The sequence below is a fragment of the Pyxicephalus adspersus genome, chromosome Z (genome assembly GCF_032062135.1).
Source record: "Pyxicephalus adspersus chromosome Z, UCB_Pads_2.0, whole genome shotgun sequence".
Classification (NCBI taxonomy): Eukaryota; Metazoa; Chordata; class Amphibia; order Anura; family Pyxicephalidae; genus Pyxicephalus; species Pyxicephalus adspersus.
In genome coordinates this window covers 89,907,487-89,929,541 of record NC_092871.1, presented here as the reverse complement: position 1 = coordinate 89,929,541, position 22,055 = coordinate 89,907,487, and the positions used below count along the sequence as shown (strand labels likewise).

The 22,055-nt window shown below is 41.8% G+C and overlaps 1 protein-coding gene across 1 annotated transcript in view; it reads right to left on the bottom strand.

Moving 5' to 3' along the window:
- Positions 1–3,848: 3,848 nt before the first annotated feature.
- LOC140343678 (DNA-directed RNA polymerase II subunit RPB1-like) overlaps positions 3,849–22,055 on the bottom strand; it is a 25,274-nt gene continuing 7,067 nt past the window's right edge. The window contains exons 8-28 of the mRNA XM_072430503.1: positions 20,729–20,861; positions 20,376–20,500; positions 19,868–20,075; positions 19,468–19,677; positions 19,219–19,387; positions 18,379–18,473; positions 18,096–18,299; positions 17,387–17,609; positions 16,914–17,097; positions 16,443–16,614; positions 16,237–16,342; positions 15,717–15,922; positions 15,197–15,421; positions 14,872–15,118; positions 14,654–14,754; positions 14,307–14,411; positions 6,634–6,816; positions 6,320–6,523; positions 6,055–6,241; positions 5,862–5,975; positions 3,849–5,378 (exon numbers count right to left, since the gene is read on the bottom strand). Of these exons, the coding sequence (XP_072286604.1) occupies positions 4,276–5,378; positions 5,862–5,975; positions 6,055–6,241; positions 6,320–6,523; positions 6,634–6,816; positions 14,307–14,411; positions 14,654–14,754; positions 14,872–15,118; positions 15,197–15,421; positions 15,717–15,922; positions 16,237–16,342; positions 16,443–16,614; positions 16,914–17,097; positions 17,387–17,609; positions 18,096–18,299; positions 18,379–18,473; positions 19,219–19,387; positions 19,468–19,677; positions 19,868–20,075; positions 20,376–20,500; positions 20,729–20,861 (4,504 nt within the window). The 3' untranslated portion in view covers positions 3,849–4,275. The remainder of the gene's footprint in view (positions 5,379–5,861; positions 5,976–6,054; positions 6,242–6,319; positions 6,524–6,633; positions 6,817–14,306; positions 14,412–14,653; positions 14,755–14,871; positions 15,119–15,196; positions 15,422–15,716; positions 15,923–16,236; positions 16,343–16,442; positions 16,615–16,913; positions 17,098–17,386; positions 17,610–18,095; positions 18,300–18,378; positions 18,474–19,218; positions 19,388–19,467; positions 19,678–19,867; positions 20,076–20,375; positions 20,501–20,728; positions 20,862–22,055) is intronic.

Sequence of the window (22,055 nt, the reverse complement as noted above, 5' to 3'; positions counted from 1 at the left end):
ATCCTGTTCCCGCCCTAAGGACAACACTTATCATGCGGGATACGCTGTGGTTCAACTCCCTGATGTTATTCTAGAATAAAATCTTATACCTTTTCAGTCAGTCCAAGCAGCTGAACTGATTGCCCTCACTAGAGCTTGTTGTCTTTTTGTGGGAAGAGATGTTAATATATACACTGATTCCAAATATGCCTTTGGGGTTGTACATGATCATGGGGTAATCTGGCAGAGAAGAGGCTTCATAGCTGCAGATGGGAAGGAAATCTCACATTCCACCCTAGTACATGATCTCCTAGCCGCCATCCAATTACCAAGCAAAGTCGCTATTGTCCATTGTAAAGCACATACTGGCCTTCAAACGGACATAGCTAAGGGGAATGCCCTAGCTGACAAGGCAGCAAAGGAGGCTGCTATTAGACAGGCAGCAACAGTTCAAATGCCCCCCCTAGGCCCAGAAATTACCCTTACTGACAATTTATTGCTAAGCCTCCAGGATTTGGCAACAACTAGTGAGAAGTTAGAATGGCAGTCGGTAGGTGCAGTACGAGACCCTGATACAGGTATTATCTGCAAAGAGGGGAAACCATGTATTCCAGTTGCAAGCGCCCCAATTTTAATTGCACAATATCATGACCTTGGCCATAGGGGAGCACAGGCAACCACTGACCTCATTAGGAGAGATTTTTTCCTTTCTCTCCACAGGAACCTACGCATCCTTTCCAACCAGGAGATGTGGTGATAGTCCAGCGCCTGGCAAAAGGACGAAAGCAGACTGAGTTCCCGTTTGGACCACCCACCCGAGTGGTAGCAGTCACCAGAACAGTGATTCTCACAGAAGAGGCTCCAATCTGGATTCACGCTAGCGGAGTGAAAAGGGTCCCTGAGGCTTCTTCTCCAGCGTCGAACGGAGACAAAGAGGGTGAAGCAGGTCTGAAATCCCTGAAAAGTGCCTTGCAACAGGCTGAAGATGATGACCCAACAATACTCTGGGAGATTTGTTTGTCTGTTGATAATTATCAATCTTTGTGTTTTCTTGCCAGTCTGGCTTATTAGTACTTGTATCTATCATCCAGAGGAGATGAGTTTCTTATGGTACACCGAATAATCAGTCAATATCCAAAAGAGCTCAGGAGCAAGATCCCTTTGCTCCCGACCCCTTTCATTCTGAACAGAATAGTATAGTCAGGATGGCAATATACCTTAAAATGTATCAAATAACACTATATATGGCTAAAAATTAAATAGCTGTATGTAACTAAAGACCACCCCTTGTATTGTGTATAAAAGGATCACCTTGTCAAGTAAAGATTAGAGTATATTCCTAAAACCATACTGTGTGCGTGTGTGTTATTGGGATATCTCTCTAGACGTCTGTCTCTCTGGTGCAGGAGAAGTCACGGTGCATTCGAGGAACTAGAAGTAGAAGCAGATCCTTTCAAGGAGGAGTGTCAAAAAGAGAGGAGTTAACGGTAGAAGGAATGCGGGAGGAGGTGGAAGAGGTGTGAGAGGACTGGGGTGGCCCATGCTTTCCCACCTCACCCCTGGGCGGAGGTACCAGGTACTGTAATGCCTCTTGCAGACTACCACCCACTGAGCTATACAAGGCCACCCAGTGAGTGGTGAAGGACAGGTTGTATCCCACTTCGTGCCTGGTTGTTCAACTGTCCATGGTGATGTGGATCGGCTTACATGGCTACAGATGGAGCAAGCCTTTCTCAGTAAGTCCTGCAGTCCTGGGTACAAGCAGAGGAACTTCTGCACCACCAGGTTCAGTACGTGCGCAAAGGAGGGCACATGTGTTATACGGCCCATGCGCAGGATGGCTGCAAGGTTGGCCCCGTTGTTGCACACTACGTTGCCTGTTGTGAGCCAGGAGGGCCTCAGCCAAGCCTCCACCTCTCTGTGCACAGCAGACAAAGAGTTCTCTGGCACTGTGACTTTTCTCCCCCAAGGACACCAGTTTCAGCACTGCCTGACAATGTGTGTACTGGAAGGAGCCGTAGTGGTGAGCCCGCTTAACTACAGTGTCCTCCGCTGCTGGCCTTTCAGGAGGAGTGTCAAAAAGAGAGGGGTTAACGGTAGAAGGAATGCAGGAGGAGGAGAAAGAGGAGTGAGAGGACTGGGGTGGCCCATGCTTTCCCACCTCACCCCTGGGCGGAGGTACCAAGTGCTGTAATGCCTCTTGCAGACTACCGCCCACTGAGCTATACAAGGCCATCCAGTGAGTGGTGAAGGACAGGTTGTGTCCCACTCCGTGCCTGGTTGTTCAACTGTCCATGGTGATGTGGATTTGGCTAGACACCGAGTATGCCACCTGGCACCAACCTCTTGGGACGTACTAGCAATGACAGTTGGAGGTGGAGAAAGATTCAATGGAGGTGGAAGAAGAGACAATGACGTGGTTGCACCTCCTTCAAGAGAACGCAAGTACTGCTCCCACTTTGGTTTGTGGTTCTTGCACATGTGGGAAAGCAGGGATGTTGTACCCAAATGTGATCCGGCCTGTGCTCTGCAAATGTTCCTGCGGCACAGGATGCAAATTGCTACACACCTGTCATGGTCTTTCAGCATGAAAAAGGACCACAGTGGAGAGGTGCATGCAACCACTCTGCTGCGCTTTTTCTTTGCCTGCCTCTCCTGGGTGCCTTGTGTCTGCTCCTGGTCCATCTCCCCCACCGTTACATCATCTCTGACTGTTCCCCTGCTTGTGCCCACTCATCTGTCTATTCTTTGGGACTCACATGAGGCATATTTGTGGCCCCTTACATCCCCAGTCTGTTGCTGCTGCTGCATTTCCTTTACGCCTGTTTCGGAAACTGCTGCTAGCTCTTACATGCACTGGTGATTCCCAGGTGACAACACGGTCATCATCATCCTCTTTTTCATGTATGCCAACCTCTGTAAATTCAGCCACTGATTCAGAACCTTCACCCAGCAAGTGCTGACCACACTCTCCAAGGGTCTGCCTCCTGCTCTGAAATTCGCACTGACAGATCCTCAGGCTGTTCGTCAAACAACAAGGGAAAGTCATTGGGAAGTACAGGCACATTAGCCACGCTAACTTCTGTCTTTGTTCCTGTCAAGGCTCTGCTGGTGGCTGCTGCTGCAGAAGAAGAGCCTGCTGCACTTGAGGCCCCTGAAACCAAGTCCACAATACTCTCCACATGATGTGGCTGTGTGATTGTTTTCTGCCCTCTCAATACATCTACCAGCGTACTGGTGCTCTGCACGCATCTCAGACCTGTTTTACATCTTGTGCTGCTGCCTCCAACAGTTTGCTGCCTCTGCTGTCCTACAGTGGCGGACTCCCGGGGAGTATGCCCCCTGCCAGAACGCCACGCCTTCCCCTGCGTCTACCGCTCATCTTGTACTCATTCGGGCAAAAATGCACCTGTACCAAAAGGTTTCTTTGGTAAATAGCAAGAGGTATCAAACACTGAAATACTGATATCTTTTTTATAATAGGCCAGAAATTTCTCTGTACTAAATGGGCTTCTTTGGTAAATAGCAAGAGGTATCAAACACTGAATTATATGTATTTTTTTTATAAAAAGACAGAAATTTTTCTGTACCAAACGGGCTTCCTGGGTAAATAGCAAGAGGTATAAAACACTGAAATATCAGTTTTTTTAAAGTAGGACAGATTTTTTCTGTACCAAACTGTCTTCTTTGGTAAATACCTATAAAAAACCTGCTATTTATAAAAAAAGACAGTTTGGCACAGAAAAAAAAATTCTGTCCTACTATAAAAAATACAGGTATTTCAGTCTTTGATACCTCTTGCTATTTACAAAAGAAGACAAACTTTCATTTGTCTTCCACGCATATAATTTGGACAAAAGTACACCAGATGCAGGTCCAAAAATATCTTTATTTAGAATTACACTTTACAAGTATCATTCAACATTACCAATTCAAAAGAAACCCCTAAAGTTCAGAGCAATCTGATCAAAAGAAATATGAATGGAATTCTCCATTTATAAATAAGGACTATTTGGGGAGGGTACATTTTGTTGCATAAATACAATGAAAAGAAAAGATTCTGTTCATCAACCAGATTAACCTTAATGACTTTATTATATAAAGATAGCAACACCTAACTACACAAAGCTAAAAAAAATCTGTTAGAATTATATGCTGCAAAATCCCACTCAAAATAGAAAACTTGAGTGAATTAGGTATGAAGTTATGAATTTTACATTTTGAATTTATTGTTTCAGTGTATGGCTGGAAATTATGCTAGAGAGTTATAATCTTTGGAAAAACGGTACAATATGCTCAATTGTCATCATCACTGTCATCTGGAGTAATAGATAGACTCATAAGACTGTAGGTGGGTGATGTGTGACTGTATCTAGGGGCTGTTGCAGAGTACATTGAACCTTTTGGACTTGTGGGGGAGGTTGGTGAATACTTTGGAGAAGTAGGTGAGTTAGTTGGAGATGTAGGGTAGTACTTTGGGGATGTTGGAGTATATACTGGAGAGGATGGTGAATATGTTGGAGATGCTGGAGAGTATTTGGGAGTTGTGGGAGAATATGTAGGAGAGGTTGGAGAATATTTAGGAGATGTTGGCGAGTACTTGGGTAAAGTTGAAGAGTACTTGGGTGATGTAGGTGTGTACTCTGGTGAACTTGGGCTGTAAGATGGACATGTTGGTGTGTATTTTGGGCTTCTTGGGGAGTAGCTTGTTAAACATGGGCTGTGGCTGGGAGAGCTAGGAGTATAGCTTGGGGACTGTGGTGTACAAAGGGGGCTTAAGGGATAGTAACTTGGAGATGTGGGTGAATAACTGGGACATGTTGGGCTGTGACTGGGAGAAGTAGGTGTGTAGTTGGGAAAAGTAGGTGAATAATTGGGAGAAGAAGGCGAGTAGGAAGGCGATGTTGGGCTGTATGAAGGTGATGTTGGAAAATAGCTGGGAGAGGTCAGCGAATAACTTGGGCTGGTGGGAAAATAGCTAGGGCTTGTAGGTGAATAACTGAGATGGGTTGAGGAAAAACTAGGAGATGTGGGACTGTAACTGGGACTGGTTGGGGAATAGATAAGAGAGGTAGGAGAGTAGCTTGGTGAAGTGGGGCTGTAACTTGGGATTGTTGGGCTATAATTGCGTGATGTTGGATAGTAACTTGGACTTCTTGGGGAATAACTGGGTGATGTTGGAGAGTAACTACGACTTGTTGAGGAATAACTGGGTGATGTGGGGGAATAGCTGGGTGATGTAGGACTGTAATTTGGGCTAGTGGGAGAATATGATGGGAATGTAAGACTGTAGGACAGAGAAGTTGGTGAGTGGCTGGGACCCTGGGTAGTGTATCCACCAGGGCTTCTTGGCTCGTAGGGAAGAGAAGTTGGAGAATACCTTGGAGACATGGTGCCACCTGCAGGACAAAGATCATCAGTATTAGATTAAAGGTTTCAAGTTACACACAAAAGATAATAGTGTCCATACAAGGATGCAATAGTGGCTGCCACCCACCTTGTAAAAATTTGTGACTACCGAGCTGGAAGCAGACTAGAACAAACCTGGACACATCCAGCTTGTAACATGACCATCAGAATTATCACTTACCTGGTGAGGGAATGTATGGACTGGAAGGACATGGAGACCCTGGGGAGCCAGGGGTAGGGGAAACGAATAATAAAGTTCCCATATATTATCTCAGCATAAGCTTAAACTAAAGTGAAGTGGCCGTATCAGAAGCATGTCAAAGGTCAGTTTTACATGCAGGAGAGCATACTGCCTTTAAAATGTTAGTGGCAGGTTAACCAGTTCATGACTGATCAGACCACATTCAGAACTTTTGCTCTGCACACATCCCAGTTACCAAAGCCATAAAAGTCCACAAGCCACCTTCTCATACCTAAACTTGGGGACCAGGGTCCATAAACCGGCATAGCACCTTGGTTCCATGGCATTATGGCAGATGATTCTCCTCCCATAGAACTTGGAGTAGATCCAAAGAACATACCAGTTGCTAAAGACAAAACAAACAAAACATTAGGACAAGCTTAAATAAGTAAAGAGGATTTTTCCCAAAAATGTCTGCCACTTACGCCCTGCAGCTTCAAGTCCTGGAATATTTGTTGGAATTTCCATTCCAAATTTACATTTCTCTGCATCCAGTAGGAGGTCAAAACAGCCAGTTCCAGCTGGAGCCAACTGTCCCAACATGATGTTTTCAAACACACCCTTCATAGGGTCTGATTCACCATGTGCTGCTGCCTCCATGAGAACATCCACCTGGGAAGAACACCAATAAAATTACAGGATGGCAACAATGAGTGCTACATATTGCAAGGAAAACACTGAGATACTTACAGTTTCTTCAAAGGAACACTTTATGAGCGGTCCTGTGTCCTGCCTGTTTACACCATGACGTGTGATGGCCATCAAGTGTCCTTTACATGTCATAGTGTCACATAGAAGTGCCAAGTGACGATAATTGACATAGGAACCATCAAAGGAGATGACATGGTACAATTCTCTCTCTAGGGCTTTGCGCACTGCCTCAATACCCAGCACCTAAAATATTAGTTATAAAGTTACACTAAGCCCAATATTGTATGTACAATAGAAGGTAAAGTAGAAAGTAAAGTAGAAAGTAAAACAGAAAAAGGACACTTCATACTTACTGTGAATATCTCAACAATGTCATTAGATGTGGTCCTCACTGGGTCAACATCTTTCTCACTCAAGACTCGCTTAAGACTAACTCCAACAGTCTCCAGAATCCACTCCTGAAGAGCCTTAAATTCACCATCCTCGGTAATGATAATCTTTTTCTTGTTGTCATTCAGAGGCAGGTGCATGTAGACCTAAACAATAGGACACTATAAGCTATGCTGCATGCAAGCAGTTTACTTCAGAAAACAGAACAGTAATGACTCTATGCTCTATGTACTAAATCCAAGCAGATTACTTCAGGATATGGAACAGAAAGGTACAGGAAGCAAAGAACCCAGAAGCTGTGACCCCTACGCCACTGAATCAAAATTTGGCTTTAGAATACAGAACCGCCAGCAGTGGAACATCTACTGCAATTTGTTATTTGTATATTTAAAGTTCAAAAAACACAAACTTGAACAAAGAAATTCCCAAAGCAATCTTGCCAATTGTGTAAAATTATAGGCATTATAAATTGAAATACATTTTTACATTCTAATAGCAGTTGTGCATATATGCTTTGCTTTAGCAGTGTACCTCCAGGAAAGCTTGGGACTTTGCTCTTTTTATTTCCCTGTTAATAGAATGAGGTCTTACAATTTATCACTACTTTGTGAGTTGACCATTCCTTACAATGTTTACAACAGTCTTAGAGAGGAACTAAACTGAAGTCCCCCAAAACAAAAAAAAAATGAACTTACCTTTAATCCCACAGGGCAGTCGATCCGTCCGGAGGTCTTTTCTATCAAGTCCCACGTCGTTCCGGCATCTGTCTTCATGTCGGAGCTCCGGGCAACACCATCTTTGCCTCTTCTTCCTGGTTCTTCTTCCTACGTCACCCGATCTTGCGGTAGAAAGATGGGGGAAAAAAAAAACTTTTTTTTACCCTTTTCATGAAAAGGCTCCTTTTCAGCATGCCTGAGATGCTCAAGCATGGGCAGAAGAAGCACTCAAGAGCCTCCCAGGATGCCTGATGTAGGTATCCCGGGAGGCTTTGCACTCCCATTCATTCTTGATTGCCTAGGCCTAGAAAAGGGTGTTGCACTTAAAAAAGAAACAAATGAACAGAATTTTACCTTACATAAGGGTTGTCTGCCCCTTTATGTAAAGTGAAAAATGTGAGTTTAGGTATACTTTAACGTTTCAAGTAGGCACATGGCTTTCACTTTACTACGGGCCAGCTATGAAAAAAGCTTCCCATCTAAAGTTCTCACCAGATTTACCTGTCTGCTAAATTTAATGACAAAAAGGAAATGTAGAGCATTGTACATTCTCATTTTAGGTTTTCTGTATACCAAGTTGCTTTTTTTTTTTTTTATAATATTTTTTTTTCAATATCTTTTATCTTTTAAAAAAAAAACAGTGCAAACAACACATACCGTACAATCAGGTATAAAATACAAAAGAGGAGAAACAGGATGTATTAGGCCACAAAAAAGACCCTAGCGTGAATAGCATAAAAGCATTTTGCATCCGAAAAACAATGAACAGAAATGATTTACTGCAGATATGAAGTACATCCTGAAATATGGTCTTTGCCCCTAAATTTTTATAAATGTGACTAGTTATGCATAGAAAGATTAGGAAAATAACCGTATAACCGTGGGACAAAAGTCCCAAAAACTAAAGTATAACTTAAACAATTGGTGGACTGTTCTCTCTGCCTTCCAAGAAATCGAAGTACAAAATAAAACATAAAAGAAAGAAAATAAGATTTTATCCCCCTCAGAAAACCATGCGCCCTTATATCAAACAGATCTCTAATTAATTGCTCCCAAAGCTCTCATGTCATATCAGATCGTGTGGCGAAAGGTTTCTATAATATCATGCAGCTGAGATGGAGATAATGAATGCTGTAAATATTGCATCCACGTTGCAAAGAACTTTTGTGGGTGAGTGTCTAGGTGCTTGGTGACTTCAGTTTTGTCAATCAACACAAGGGTTTGCAAATAATTAGTACATTGCGTCAATGTAGGAGGGTGAGTTTCCTTCTATTGCTTTAATATAGCTTTTTTTAGCTGCCAGCAAACAAAGATTATTAAATTTAGATAAACCAGAAACATCACTTGGGGAGGGTTCTGTGTGAAAAAGTGCTAAATGAGGTGACAAAGAATGGGTATGTCCAGTAACCTGAGTAATTTATTGAAAAACTGATTTCCAAAAGGCACTAATTGCCGGGCAATCCCATAACAAGTGTTTTAGGGAGCAAGTGGAAAAGCACACTTAGGGCAAGCCACTATCCTTTGAGCCACCACACTAGAATGAAACTGCAGATTGAACGCATAATACACTCTATGGATAATTTTAAATTGCAGTTCTCGCCACACCTCACTAATAATAGATTTCCTGACAATGGACCAGCTAGCCTCTGATAGTTCCAACATATCCGAGTATAGGCATCGTAAATATTCAGCACATTTGGCCACGAAATATAACTTTGCTTCTACCCCTGTAGAGGCTTCCAACAATAATGGATAGATATATGATATCGAATGTCAAGATGTGTGCGGGCCCAGCATTCGACCTAACGGAAGAGGTATAGGCAGCATGGAAGAAGTGCCCCGCCGTGGGTAAAAAACAGACTTGACCTGCAAATAATAGAGAAAGTGTTGGGAGGGGAGGACAAACTTAGCCCTAAGGATATTAAATGATAGTAGGCAGTTAGTGTCATCTAACAAATCACTCAGTTTCCCAATACCTCGCCTTGCACATAATTTATAAGCGGTATATTGCAACCCCTGACAGAGGCTAGGTGATGAATGTAATGGTGTCATAGCGATAAAGCTTTGCCAGTAGCTACACAGCTTTTTAGTCTCTCACCATGCCAGTAAAGTGTTCCTCAGAAGCAAATTTGTACGTACATTACATGGTATGCTAGCATATGGGGCATTAAGCAAACCAAGCAATGACCAAGGTCTCACCAATAAAGATTCCAGCTTAACCATGTATGATGCCACCAATCCTTTACATAGCAAAGCAACCACGCTAAGATGTATTTGGGTATGTCTGGAAAACCCATACCAAGACTTTGTTTAGATTGAACAAGTTTGGATCTAGCAATTTCCCTCAGGTCTTGCCCTGCCACAGAAATGCTGTAAAGGCAGCGTTTAATTTCTGAATATCAGAATGTATCAACAAAAAGGGGAGTGTTTGCATGGGATATAATAAGTGCGCAAAGTTAATCATTTTAAGTAAGTGACAACACCTCATTAGAGATAAAGGTAGGGATTTCCAGCTCTGTAATCCTGCCAAAATCTTAATAATACTAGGAGTATAATTCAATTTATGCATATCAGCAACCTGCCTGGTGACCTGAACTCCCAGACAGGTAAAAGCATGTTTGACTAATTTCAAACCCAAACTCAGTATGACAGACAATAGTTCCACAAGCACTGAAGGTATAAAAATTCACTTTTATTATAGTTTATACGGAAACCAGAAAAAGATAAAAAAAAAACTGTATATGTCGCAGTAGTATTGGTGGATCTTTCACTGGGTTAACCAGAAACAGCATGACATCATCCGCAAACATGGCTAATTTGACTTGTTTGTTGTGGATAGTTATGCCTTTAAATAAATTTGTATCCTGGAAAGACCTCGCCAGCGGCTCAATGGCCAAATTGAACAACAAGGGTGATATGGGGCAGCCCTGACGTGTACCTCTTCCCAACGAAAAGATAGGAGATAATACTGCCACCACCTGAACCTGAGCTGAAGTAGCAGAGTACATAGCTACTATAAATTGTGCAAAGAATCCTGTAAATCTAAACTGGCGGAGCACAGCATGAAGCCAAGGCCACTCAACACTATCAAATGCCTTCTCCGGGTCCAGCGCCAATAAAGCGAGCCAACCAATCTATTTTGCTCCAAGACAGTCAGCACCTTTCTAACATTATAGGCCATAGATCTACCCAATACAAAACCTGCCTGGGCTTAGCTAACTAGTTTAGGCAAAATCAAAATGACAACAGCTTAACATCAACATTTAAAAGTGAAATGGGTTGATAGGACCCAGGGTCCAATGGATCCTTTTGCTTTTTAGGCAAAACTTTGATATGGGCCGAGCAACCTGAGGACAGATAAGTAGACCTTGAATACATATCATTATATAATGCAGTCAATCTAGGGGTAACTTGGTCCACCAATATCTTAAAAAATTCAGCTGGTAAGCCATCCTGTTCCAAAGCCTAGAAATTAGCTGACCACTTGATCACAGAAGTAACTTCCTCAGGTGTAATAGGGGAATTAGGAGGAAGTAATTTATCTTCTGACAGATGTAGCAAATTCAACCCATCCAGGAATACCTGACCCAATGCAATATCACTTCCTTGCGATGATCAAGGAAGAAAACACAGCAGCGATATCACAAGGTAAGTGTTGTACAGAACCTATAGCATAACGAACACATGTTCGAAAACCTTTAGCTAGATTGGCAAGACGTTGGCCAGACTTGTTGCCAAATCTAAAAAATTCTGCTTATAAGCAGGGATGGTAGTATCATATTGATGCAGCCAAAAATCACAAGCACGCTTACTTTGGAGCCATTCTTCCTGTCCTTTGCTGATAGGGACTCTAAGACTCATGGGACTTTAAATTTCAAATAAGCCTGACGGGCTTGAGTACTGGTTTTCTATATATTTAGCTAATGTTTTCTTTTTTTGCGAGGACATGTGGGCCATAATTCTGCCCCTCAGAACTTCCTTGGCTGTATCCCAGTATAGCTGGGGTGTATTTTGGTGGGTGGCATTGTGAAAACTCAAAATCTAGCCACCAGTGCTTCAGGTGCTGTTGAAATTGTTCATCTTTGGCTAGAAAAGCTGGGAAGCGCCAGGTGAAATCGGACTGATGCAAATAGCTCTCCATTAGAGACAAAAGTACTGGTGCATGATCTGAAATAACAAAGGGATGAATAGTAGCCGTCTCCAACTTTAGTAGCAGGTCAGCTGAAACCAAGATGGTTTCTAAGCAAGACATAGTGGAGTGTACTGCAGAAACATGGGTATAGTCTCTGTCCAGAGGGTGCAAATGCCTCCAAGAGTCAATCAGAACTGTTGCTGAAAGAAACAGTTGGAAAGAAGAATCATTTAACACAGTAGACCCATGCTCGGCGGAGGTGGACATCTATCTTCCAGTGTGCTAACAGTAGCATTGAAATCACCCGCCACCAACATGGGAACTAAGGGAAGATTCTGCACAACTGTAAGAAGGTTGTTATAAAATTGGGACCTTATACCGCCAACAACGTGAAGGCATTAGCCAGAAATTGCAGAGTTAATGCAGCACATCTGCCATCCGAAGGGTCACAAGACTTACTAGATATGGTATATTGAAGTCTTTTATGCAGCAGTATTATTACACCAGCACGTCTGCCATGAGCAGAGGCACTCCAGACCTCGCCAACCCAACTTTTCCTCTGCAAATAAAACAAGGAAGACTGTAGATGCGTCTCTTGGAGGATCACAATATCAGCCTGTAATTTTTTTAAGTGCCTGAGGACCATAGTGCATTTATGAGGGTAGCGTAGTCCTTTAATATTCCAAGTAACAATTTTCATTTAAGGAGGCCTAAATGTAAAAAGAGTAGAGAACTGCAGGTAAATTAACTCAGCTTGTTGCCTGAAACCATCCCAGCCGAGTGGCCCCAGAAAAATATAACTGCCACCAAATGGGTACAACTGCATTGGGGGAAGAGTGGACAGTCATTCCAGTAATGTAACAGTACATAGCACAGTCGGAGTATACCAAAACCCAAAACAAATTTCAAAACAGCGATAACAACAAAGAGGTCACAGCAAAACTCACTTGCGCTTGACTTCCTTTTTTCACAGTGAGGAAATACTGAAACTCAAAAAACAAACAACCCTGAGCACGTGACACTGCTGAGAAAAACTTGTTCCCAGACATGTAAAACTAATGGCAAAAGAGAATACATGTTTTAAAAGTGTGGTGTGTGCAAAGGTGGACAGCCAACTCCCTCCAATGAACAGAAAAAAAATCTTATTCCCTTTACACTTATGGTGTAAGGTAAACCTTATGAGGAGGCAGCAGGAGAGGAGTGAGTGGAACGTGGCCTACGTTCCCTGTCTGATGGTGAATGGTCGACGTCATCTGGTGAAACTACAAAATCCAAAGCTTGTTGTGGATCCTTAAAAGTATAGGCTTCTTTATCAGCCGTGAATATTTTAAGTACAGCTAGGTACATGAGGGCAAATCTTAACCCCTTAGATATCAGTTGATTGTAGACCTGTGAAAAAGCTTGTCTTTGCTTTGTCGTTTTGGCCGCATAATCCGAGAAAAGCATCACTTAGTATCATCAATAAAAAAGTGTTCATGTGACCGATGGGCTCTCAGCAGCTGGACTTCAGTCCGGGAAGTGGAGATTATTCACAATAATGGGTCTTGGAAAAGGCTTATTGTGTTGCAATGGTCCCAGCCTGTGGGCTCTTTCCACTGGCACAGCAGCAGAAAGTCCCAGCAATTTAGGAATAGTATAGGTGCAAAGTTTTTGCACATCCGCTGCAATATACGTTTCCGGTACTCCAATTATCCGCACATTGTTGTGCCTAGATCTGTTCTCTAGATCTGTTAATTTCTCCTGTAACGTTGTGCAATAGTCTCCTAGCTGTTTTTGTTGCGATCGCACTGTAACTAAGTCATCTTCTAAATCACTGACTCTTTGTTGTAGCTCCTGGATATTTTCCCCATGCTTATTGATAGTATCTGTGAAAGGCTGCATCTGCTGCGATATAGCTTCTGTTATAAGCTGGGCTAGTCTAGGTTTCAAGCTGTGTGAGACTTCCTTGGCTAGCAGTTTGTAATCTATGGCTACTGAGCTCCTTTGGGAATCAATTTGCCTATCTGGGCTTGAAGGAAGCTCCACGTGGACTATGGCGCTGTCGGCCATTTTAGCTGAGCCTGACGCCTTCCCCCCTGTCCGTCAAGGCTGTTACCATTTGGAGGCCTGGGGGGAGGAGATGAAACGCTCCATCTGATCTCTGCAGCCTGCAGAACAAAAGCAGTCTGCTGTGAGATCGCCGGGTAAAGTTTGCTAGGCATGGGAACACTCGGGAGCCGGAGCCGCAGCTCGCACACCACCTCCTACATGGGCGCCGAAACTGGAAGTCTCACTGAGTTGCTGTTTTTTTTTTTGCATTCCTAATTATTCGGATTTTACCTGTTCCAGTTTTGGGTTTAGTTGCTTTCACTGATTCTTTCTTAGCAATTCATATATCAGCAAAGTTTAGACACTTATAGATGTTAGCCATATGAAGATTGAATAATGAAATTCAAGAGTACTAATGAGCTTTACCACCATGCATATACTTGAACCCAAGCTCCTAATTTCCAAAGCAGCCTAGGAACCCTGATAGTAAAGCATATGCCAATACCATTTGTATCAATTGTTGGTAAACCTCCAGGACCATTAGAAGGGGTAATCAAAAGCAGGAAAAATATGATGAACCAAATCCAAATGAAGGACAATGTTTTTGGGTTTTGCGCATCATTCTGCCAGGCTATAATATGTCCAGTTTGCATTGTACTTTCTTGCAAATATCTGCTTGTGTCCTCTTGGCACTAGTAATTTACTGACCTAAATCTGCCTAAAATTAATCATGCTGTATATATACTGAATACCAGCTTACCTTACTGATCTGCTCGATTCCCTGCAAGGTCATATCTGTCAGCATGTTTGATTCTAAACAACTAAGGAAGACATCGTCATCAATTTTATCCACAACCTCTTCTTCCTGTCCCAAGAAAGATAAGTAGACCATGAGTGAGAATGGGATGGAACAAAGGGAAAAGGAAAGCAATGTGAGGCATAGAGACAGGAGCTGATTAATAAAAAAAAAAAGATCAAATGGGGAAAGACAGTTGATTGGTAAGGAATAAGTAGGGGCACACAAACTAAACAGGAAAAAAAGAATGAGAACCTTCTGCCACTAGACCACATAAGAGGGTAAAGCCTGAACATTTCATGATATCTCACCTTTTGCATCTTGTTTTCCTCACTTTTCATAATACGAATTCGCAGTACTAGCTTTTCTGCATTATCGTAATTGAATATACAGTTCAGATCATCCCCAAAGGCTGAAAGAGCCAACATTAACAGTCAATCCTTAAAGCTTATAAAAAAAACACAGGAAAGTTACAGAGTTTCTGGGGTTGAACACATTTACTTATATGTAATCACTAAAGCATACTAACCAGCATTGATCTTCTCAGCAATCTGCTCCATAGTTAATTTGCGATCAGTCATATGCTTTCTGTCCAGCTCTACACGAAGTAACCACGGTGAAATTCTGGTCACATCAAAGTCTGGCATCTCATAGTAGATATTGACCCATTCTTGATCTTCAGCTACTACTGTATTTTGTGGATTGGGGTCATAGTAGATTGCGGTGTTAGCAGTGACCTTGCGCAGAGTTGTATGTTCCAAGCGACAAAGAATATTCTAGCGAACACAAACTGTTATTTGGGTTACACAACTCGTATCAGTGAATTATGCATCCACAAAACATTTACCACTGACCTTTGCTCGCTCAGCATCCTGAGCCGACTGTCCCAGCAAGAAAACAGTAAGTGAAGGAGTCTTTGGTTTCTTGGAAATATTGATAAGCTCTTTACGACGTGGGACTCCCAGGGTGATATTTTTTGCAGACACACCAGCATAGTGGAAGGTGTTTAGGGTCATCTGAGTGGCAGGCTCTCCGAGTGACTGAGCAGCCAGTGCACCCACCATCTCACCTGGATGAACCTATAGGAATAGCAAGGAGAAATTTTAGAACAATGAAAGCCTGTAGGACAAGTAAGAGACTATGAATGAATGAGGCAGCAGGACAATCAGGAAGAGAATGTACCATTGCATAAGCCCAAGGGACAAACATAGAAAGGTTAGACCAAAGAAGTCAGATTTAACACTAACAGAAGAATACAGGATGAATACAGCTTAATCTCTGTAAATGCTTTGTGAAAATGTAATTTTTTAACCAAACAAGCCCCAGCCAAAAAAAAAACTGGACAAATGTTTTGTTTAGAAATGAAAAACTTACAATGGCCTGGTTGAATTTAGACTCTATCTCTCCTAGAAGCCAGTCGAAGGCTACTCCACTGAGACTGAACTCCTCTATCATCCGTCTGCTGCAAAGCGTGGAACGTAGGTGAATATTAAACAAAAGGGTGGCATTTTCCTGTGCCTGTCTGCTTAAAGGATCATCCCCATTGACTATCACCAACTTCTTACCGAGCTCCTTCACATCTGTAAGAGAACAGTGTCCTAATACCCGTAAACAATTTCATTTGAGGTTCCTTTTCACGCCATGAGTCTCAGATTAGTTGAATTTGGCAGATTTTGTAAAACTGAAGGCCTTGAAGTTTAATGACCAACTTAAAGATTTCCCAACTTTGTAATAGGGCAGCTTGATGGGATCACTGACTCTGCTTCCTTCTCTGTTACCTGAAAAAGGATGATCAACCTATCTACAATAATGCCTGGATTGGCAGTGTGCATCTACCAGTTTTTCAAAATCAGGCACCAGACTAAATCAAACTAAATCATACAATACTACTCACCTTCCACTACTTTTATAGGGTTTAAATCTGATGGTATCCTGGTATTAATGTGAAATTTCTTCTGTGCATTCCATATCATCCTCAAAAGGTTACAAGGAAGTACCACCTGTTTTTAAGACAAACACCAGCGTATTATAGTAATGTAATTGTGGCATCAGCAAGTATGTTGAGTATGTCTGTTCTCTGTTACCTTACTATCTTACTACCTTACTAACTCCATTAGGGAAAATAACTCTTAGAGCCTCTCTGTCCTCCCTCATCTTCTCAAACTCCTTTTCAAGCTCATTCTGGATGTGAGCATTGCTGAGAATATCTTTTACAACATCCTCTTGTAACATCCTGTGCAAAGCTCTCTCATTGGTGTAATCAAACTTAAATCTGCAAAAAGATCAGCTTCAAGTCACAAACTATTTTTAGGGAGTATGCCGTTTATTGTACTCTGGCTCCAATGATGACTCTAAATGTTATGCATTGAACCTGGCAAAAAACCCTGTATTGCCCCCAACCACACCCACATCATACATTACCACTATAGAAATGACCCTGCTATGCACCCAGTAATGTTACACTGACCTATAGCAGTAAGTTGCTATATCTTAGTCATCACAATGCACATACAGCCACTTAGATTACAAACTAAGTGAACAAGTTTAGGGTACAGCTAAAAGTCCACTCACTTCTTCTCAAATGCTTTGTTAGATGGTTTCAACGTGGCCAAATTCTGGAATTCGACCCCCTCTCCAGCCAAACCATCTTCTCCGTATCCCAGCTGTACCACCTCACTTTTGGAATTACGGACTGTCGCATCATATTTTACCATGAGTGACTCCATAAACCTGATCAGACGTCTCTGGATAAAACCTGGTAAGAAATGGAGTGAACAGTGGTTAGTTTTACACTGTGCTAATCTGGACAGGTAGGATGTAAAGTGAGCAGTTAAACAAGTGAAAAGCTAAAAGGAAATCCAACAGTTTCTTCTGTAAAAATATGACAGCAAACTGGATAAACTGCACTGTCTTCAGCTTGGGGACCATGTAAACTGAGATGGGGAGTGGACAGCACAAGTTATATGGTTTTTAAAGTGTTAGAACGTGTTGAGCTTCTTTCAGTCATTTAGGTTAGCCAGAAGAGTCCAAATCAGTCTCCTTACCAGTCTCTGCAGTCTTTACAGCAGTCTCGATCAGACCTTCTCTCCCTCCCATAGCGTGAAAGAAGAACTCTGTTGGGGTCAGGCCAGCCAGGTATGAGTTTTCCACAAAGCCCCTGCTCTCAGGGCCATAATCATCCTTTATGAAGTGAGGGAGCGTACGGTGTTTGAATCCAAAGGGGATTCGCTTACCCTCTACATTCTGCTGACCCACTACAGCATTAACCTGAAAAAATAAATAAATCTTCAAACACAATCCATACTTGAACCCCAAAAGCATCACTGGATAACAATACAAATCACTTTCCCACAGGCCAGAATTCAACAATAACCCCGTGTATGCCCTACATAGAAAAATCCAGTTCCCCCACCTTGATGTGTTATTAGTCTACAAGATCAGGTGTAACTAAAAAACTGCCCACACCAGGACTCAAACCCTATATACCATTCACACCAAGTCCAGGCCTTGCAGACAAAGCCTATGTATAACCCCATACAGGCTTGACCTTGTCAAATAAGTCTGTATACATCCATTTACCTGGCGGAGTACACAACCCCCACAGTACATGCTTTGGCACAGTATCAAGTATCCCCTCCACAGGCATACTACTACACAGAAAGCCTCTATGTATAATACTGTGCAATGCCAATAGCAACACATACAAATGTCACATGTCCATCCCCCAATATACTTAAAGTGAACAGGCCTTACCTGTGAAATGTTGATTTTTGAGCCCCTAGCTCCTGACACCACCATAGACCTAAAGTGATTGTACTCAGACAGGGACTTTTGGGCAGAAGAACCAGTTTTATCTTTAGCATCGTTAAGAATTCTGTTCACTTGATTTTCAAATGTCTGACGTAGGGTGTTGCCAGGTGTAGGCTCTAGCTCATTGTTGAGAGCCTTTTCAATAACCTGCCCAGTAGAAGGGGAAGAGTTATTAAAAGTTCAGTAATTTACAACCTAATAGATAGGATATGTCTAACATCCTCACCTCTATCACATCCTGCTTTGCTTTCTTGATAGTGTTCTGAATATCCTGGTAAGTCCTTGCATCAGCAATGCAGTCTCCAATTCCAATAGTGTGGCCTAAGAAATAAACACAAGTGTAAACCTAACAAACATGCCACCTAGCAGAATGCCATTACCTACCACACAATATTTTTCTAAAATACTATTGAGGTAATAAAAATGTAAACTAGCTGTTGTAATCAGTTCTCAATATTGTATCAATATAGTAGCTCCAAATATGTCCAGTTCAAAATGTCTTTAAAGAGTCCAATGAACACAATCACCCTGATAACTTTTGAGATGAAAACTCAATGGAGCTTTAGGGTGACATGAAACTTTTTGTGACCGTACTCCAACTATGCCCACATACATACCTGCTGTAAATAATTGGGGGGGGATAATAGATAATGTAATCCATCATTATTGTATAAGACTGCTATATCTTTATCTGCACCATCATTGAATTTCATTTTATTCTGGAGGAATTCTATATGCTGTTGGACACCAATTACTCCATCTGGGAATCAGACAGGACATTGGATTTCTATTTCTGGGGCTTTTCTTATGTGGTTTACCCAGAAGTTTGCCACCATATGCACACCTGGCGGCAGACTTCTGGTTTACCCAGACGTTTGCCACCATATGCACACCTGGACATTTATTAGGACTGTCCATCAAATCTAGTGCATGTATGTGTATCAGAAGTGAATGAATCGCTGGGATCTTCAGAAACCTCTTTTGGACTTTGTTGTGAGACAACAATTGATATTCACATTTCAACACCAAAAAGCCCAATCTTACTAGATATTGTAGTATTACTCACCTTCAATGAGAATCCAGTTATTGATGATGGTCTGGATGTTTGATAAAAACAGACATGTGATATCACGACCCATTTCAAGGTATGATATGTGGACCAAAGACCCAGCTGATGTTCCCAGAGACTTCTTACACAGGATGCCCATTATCAGCTCGCCGTTCTCCACAATCACCTGAAAATGTACAAAGTTATCATTAGGACTGCCTGGCAGAGATGGATGCACAGATGGGTGCACATTCAAGCTACACCAACCTTTGTATCCCCAGGAGAAATATGTTTATATGGTCCACTGTCTTCATCATCTGGGTGAGTGCTGTGTGTTCGTATACAATTAATGTGCCCTGGAATGATGAGGGAGAATATCTGCTTTCCTGTCCAGAGAGGGCGTGGCTTCAGGATGGCTGGCTGTGGAACTTTGCCATCCCAAGTGGAAATGAACATGAGCAAGTTCATCACTTCTCCCTGCAGCAAATGATTTTAAAAAGATGCAGTAAAACCATTAGAAAACTATACTGAGTATTGCTATAACCCTACATTAATGAAAGAACACAACATTATCTAAATACCTGCAGAGGAACTGCAATATGATTAATGTAAAGTTTGTCAAGACCTCAAAAATGAATGTTGTTCCCAACTTTAGAAGGAGTCTTACCCTTTCTAAAAAGACATCTCTCTTGGTAAATTTGTGCACACCAGTCAAAGTGTCCTGCACAATACCCATAACCGGACGATTGGACTGAGGCGTGACAATCATATGTGGCACCATTGCCAACTCCTGGATCTCAGCACATGTTTCTAAAGACTGTGGAAAGTGCAGATTCATCTCATCTCCAAAGTCAGCATTGTAAGGAATTGTGACACTGGATACCAAAAATAAAAGTGTTAGTACAGGTGGTACAAAGATGCAGAGTCAGGATTTATGCAGTTTTGACATTTACCATTGTAGACCAAGAACCAGCAGAGTTTTATAGGTGATATAGTGAGGCATTTATCATAAATTGCAAACAGACCAACAGAAACTTCTAGAATTAGAGATAAGTGATTTACAGAACAGAACCAATATAGACAATTTTAATATTGTACAGAGGCAGATCCAGTGGAGATATATAGATAATGTTTTACTGCACAGAGTTTTATAGAACATTTCAGAAGGCTCTCACCTGAGGTTGAGTCGAAATGTGGACCAGGGCAGAACACGGACTCTATGCCCCATCATAGACATTTTATGCAATGTGGGCTGTCTGTTGAGAATGACAATATCCCCATCACACATATTTCTCTCCACCTAAGGAAGCAAAGAAGAGTCAGTTTAGAAAGATATCTGAATTTACATACCAGGATAGGCCAAACAAACTAAGACATGCCAATCCATGCACATCCAATAACTTAAAATAAGCAATCTAGTATAACATACTGAAGTTCTAATCATAATGAGGACACAAGAACATATATGGTTCAACTATCTGATTACCCAAATTGACTACAAGTGAACTTTGTCAGGATATCTACCCACCTTGTAACCGATTTGCAGGTGAAGGTCACTGGGTCTTGGGTGGAACCTCAGGTCAATTCGATCCACGTCATTTCGAATTATGTATTTGGCTCCTGGGTACAGACTGTTTCCCCGTCTCCCCAGCTTCTGCAGCCTAATGATGCAGGAAAAATACATTATTAACACTATTAACCCACCCACCTGGCATTCTAATTTTTTGCGTATTTTTATGCCAAAAGCAGTACATTGTTTTGCTTGAAAATGTATTTTACATTGTAGGCCAATAACTCTTAGGCATAACTTACCGAAATATGTCTAATATTTGATAAATTTAATAATAAACTTAAAAAAAAAATGTTCAAACAAGGGTGCATAAAAATACAGAAACCTGTAATATGACTGTACAGTAGCATATATATATATATATATATATATATATATATATATATATATACAGTAGTACCTTGGTAAGTCCTTAATTAGTTCCAGATCCTTGGACTTATACCAAACAAGACTTATACCAAACAAATTTTTCCCATAAGAAACAAAAAGGAAAATGATTGATCCGTTCCCATGAAAAAAAAACCCTATAGTTATTGGCATTTCATTCATTCATGGGGTTGTATAAAATATTTTAAACACTGCTTAATACTAAAGTACATAAATACTAAAGCAATTAGATGAAATAAATGAAAATCGAACCTCACTTTACATTGCTGAATAGTCGAGTGCCTACTAGAAGGGTACACCACATTTTTCAGACTATAAGACGCACCTGACCATAAGACACAACCAGGTTGCACATAACACATTACACATAGCACAGACACATTGCACATAGCACATTAAACATAGCACATTGCACATAGCCCAGATATTGCACTACAAGACTACAGTGTCAAGAAAGCTACAGCTCACCCGTCATAGGAGAATGACTGCTGCACAAGAAAAAAAAACGCTAACCAGCACTGCTCACCTCACACTGCCCTCCTCCTGCTCTCTCTGCCTTCCTTCTCACTCCCCACTGTTACATGGAGCCTTCTCACACAGAAACACATCTCCAGCATCCCTAAAGATGTGAGCTGCTGATAAACACAGGGGGGGGGGGAATGCAGGGCTCTGCAATTGATAGGTACGGGTGGATAGCTTTATGTTTTTTGTAATCCGGGCAGGAGAGGCTGCAGAATGAAGGGGGCCATGCTGCAGGGGGTATGCCAGGCTAGGTGGAACTGCAGCCAACTGATGGGGCCCCCCTTGGAAGCACGGGAGGGTGTTTGGACCATAAGACGCACCCTCCATTTCCCCTCAAAAAAATTGCGTCTTATAGTGCGAAAAATACAATATATAT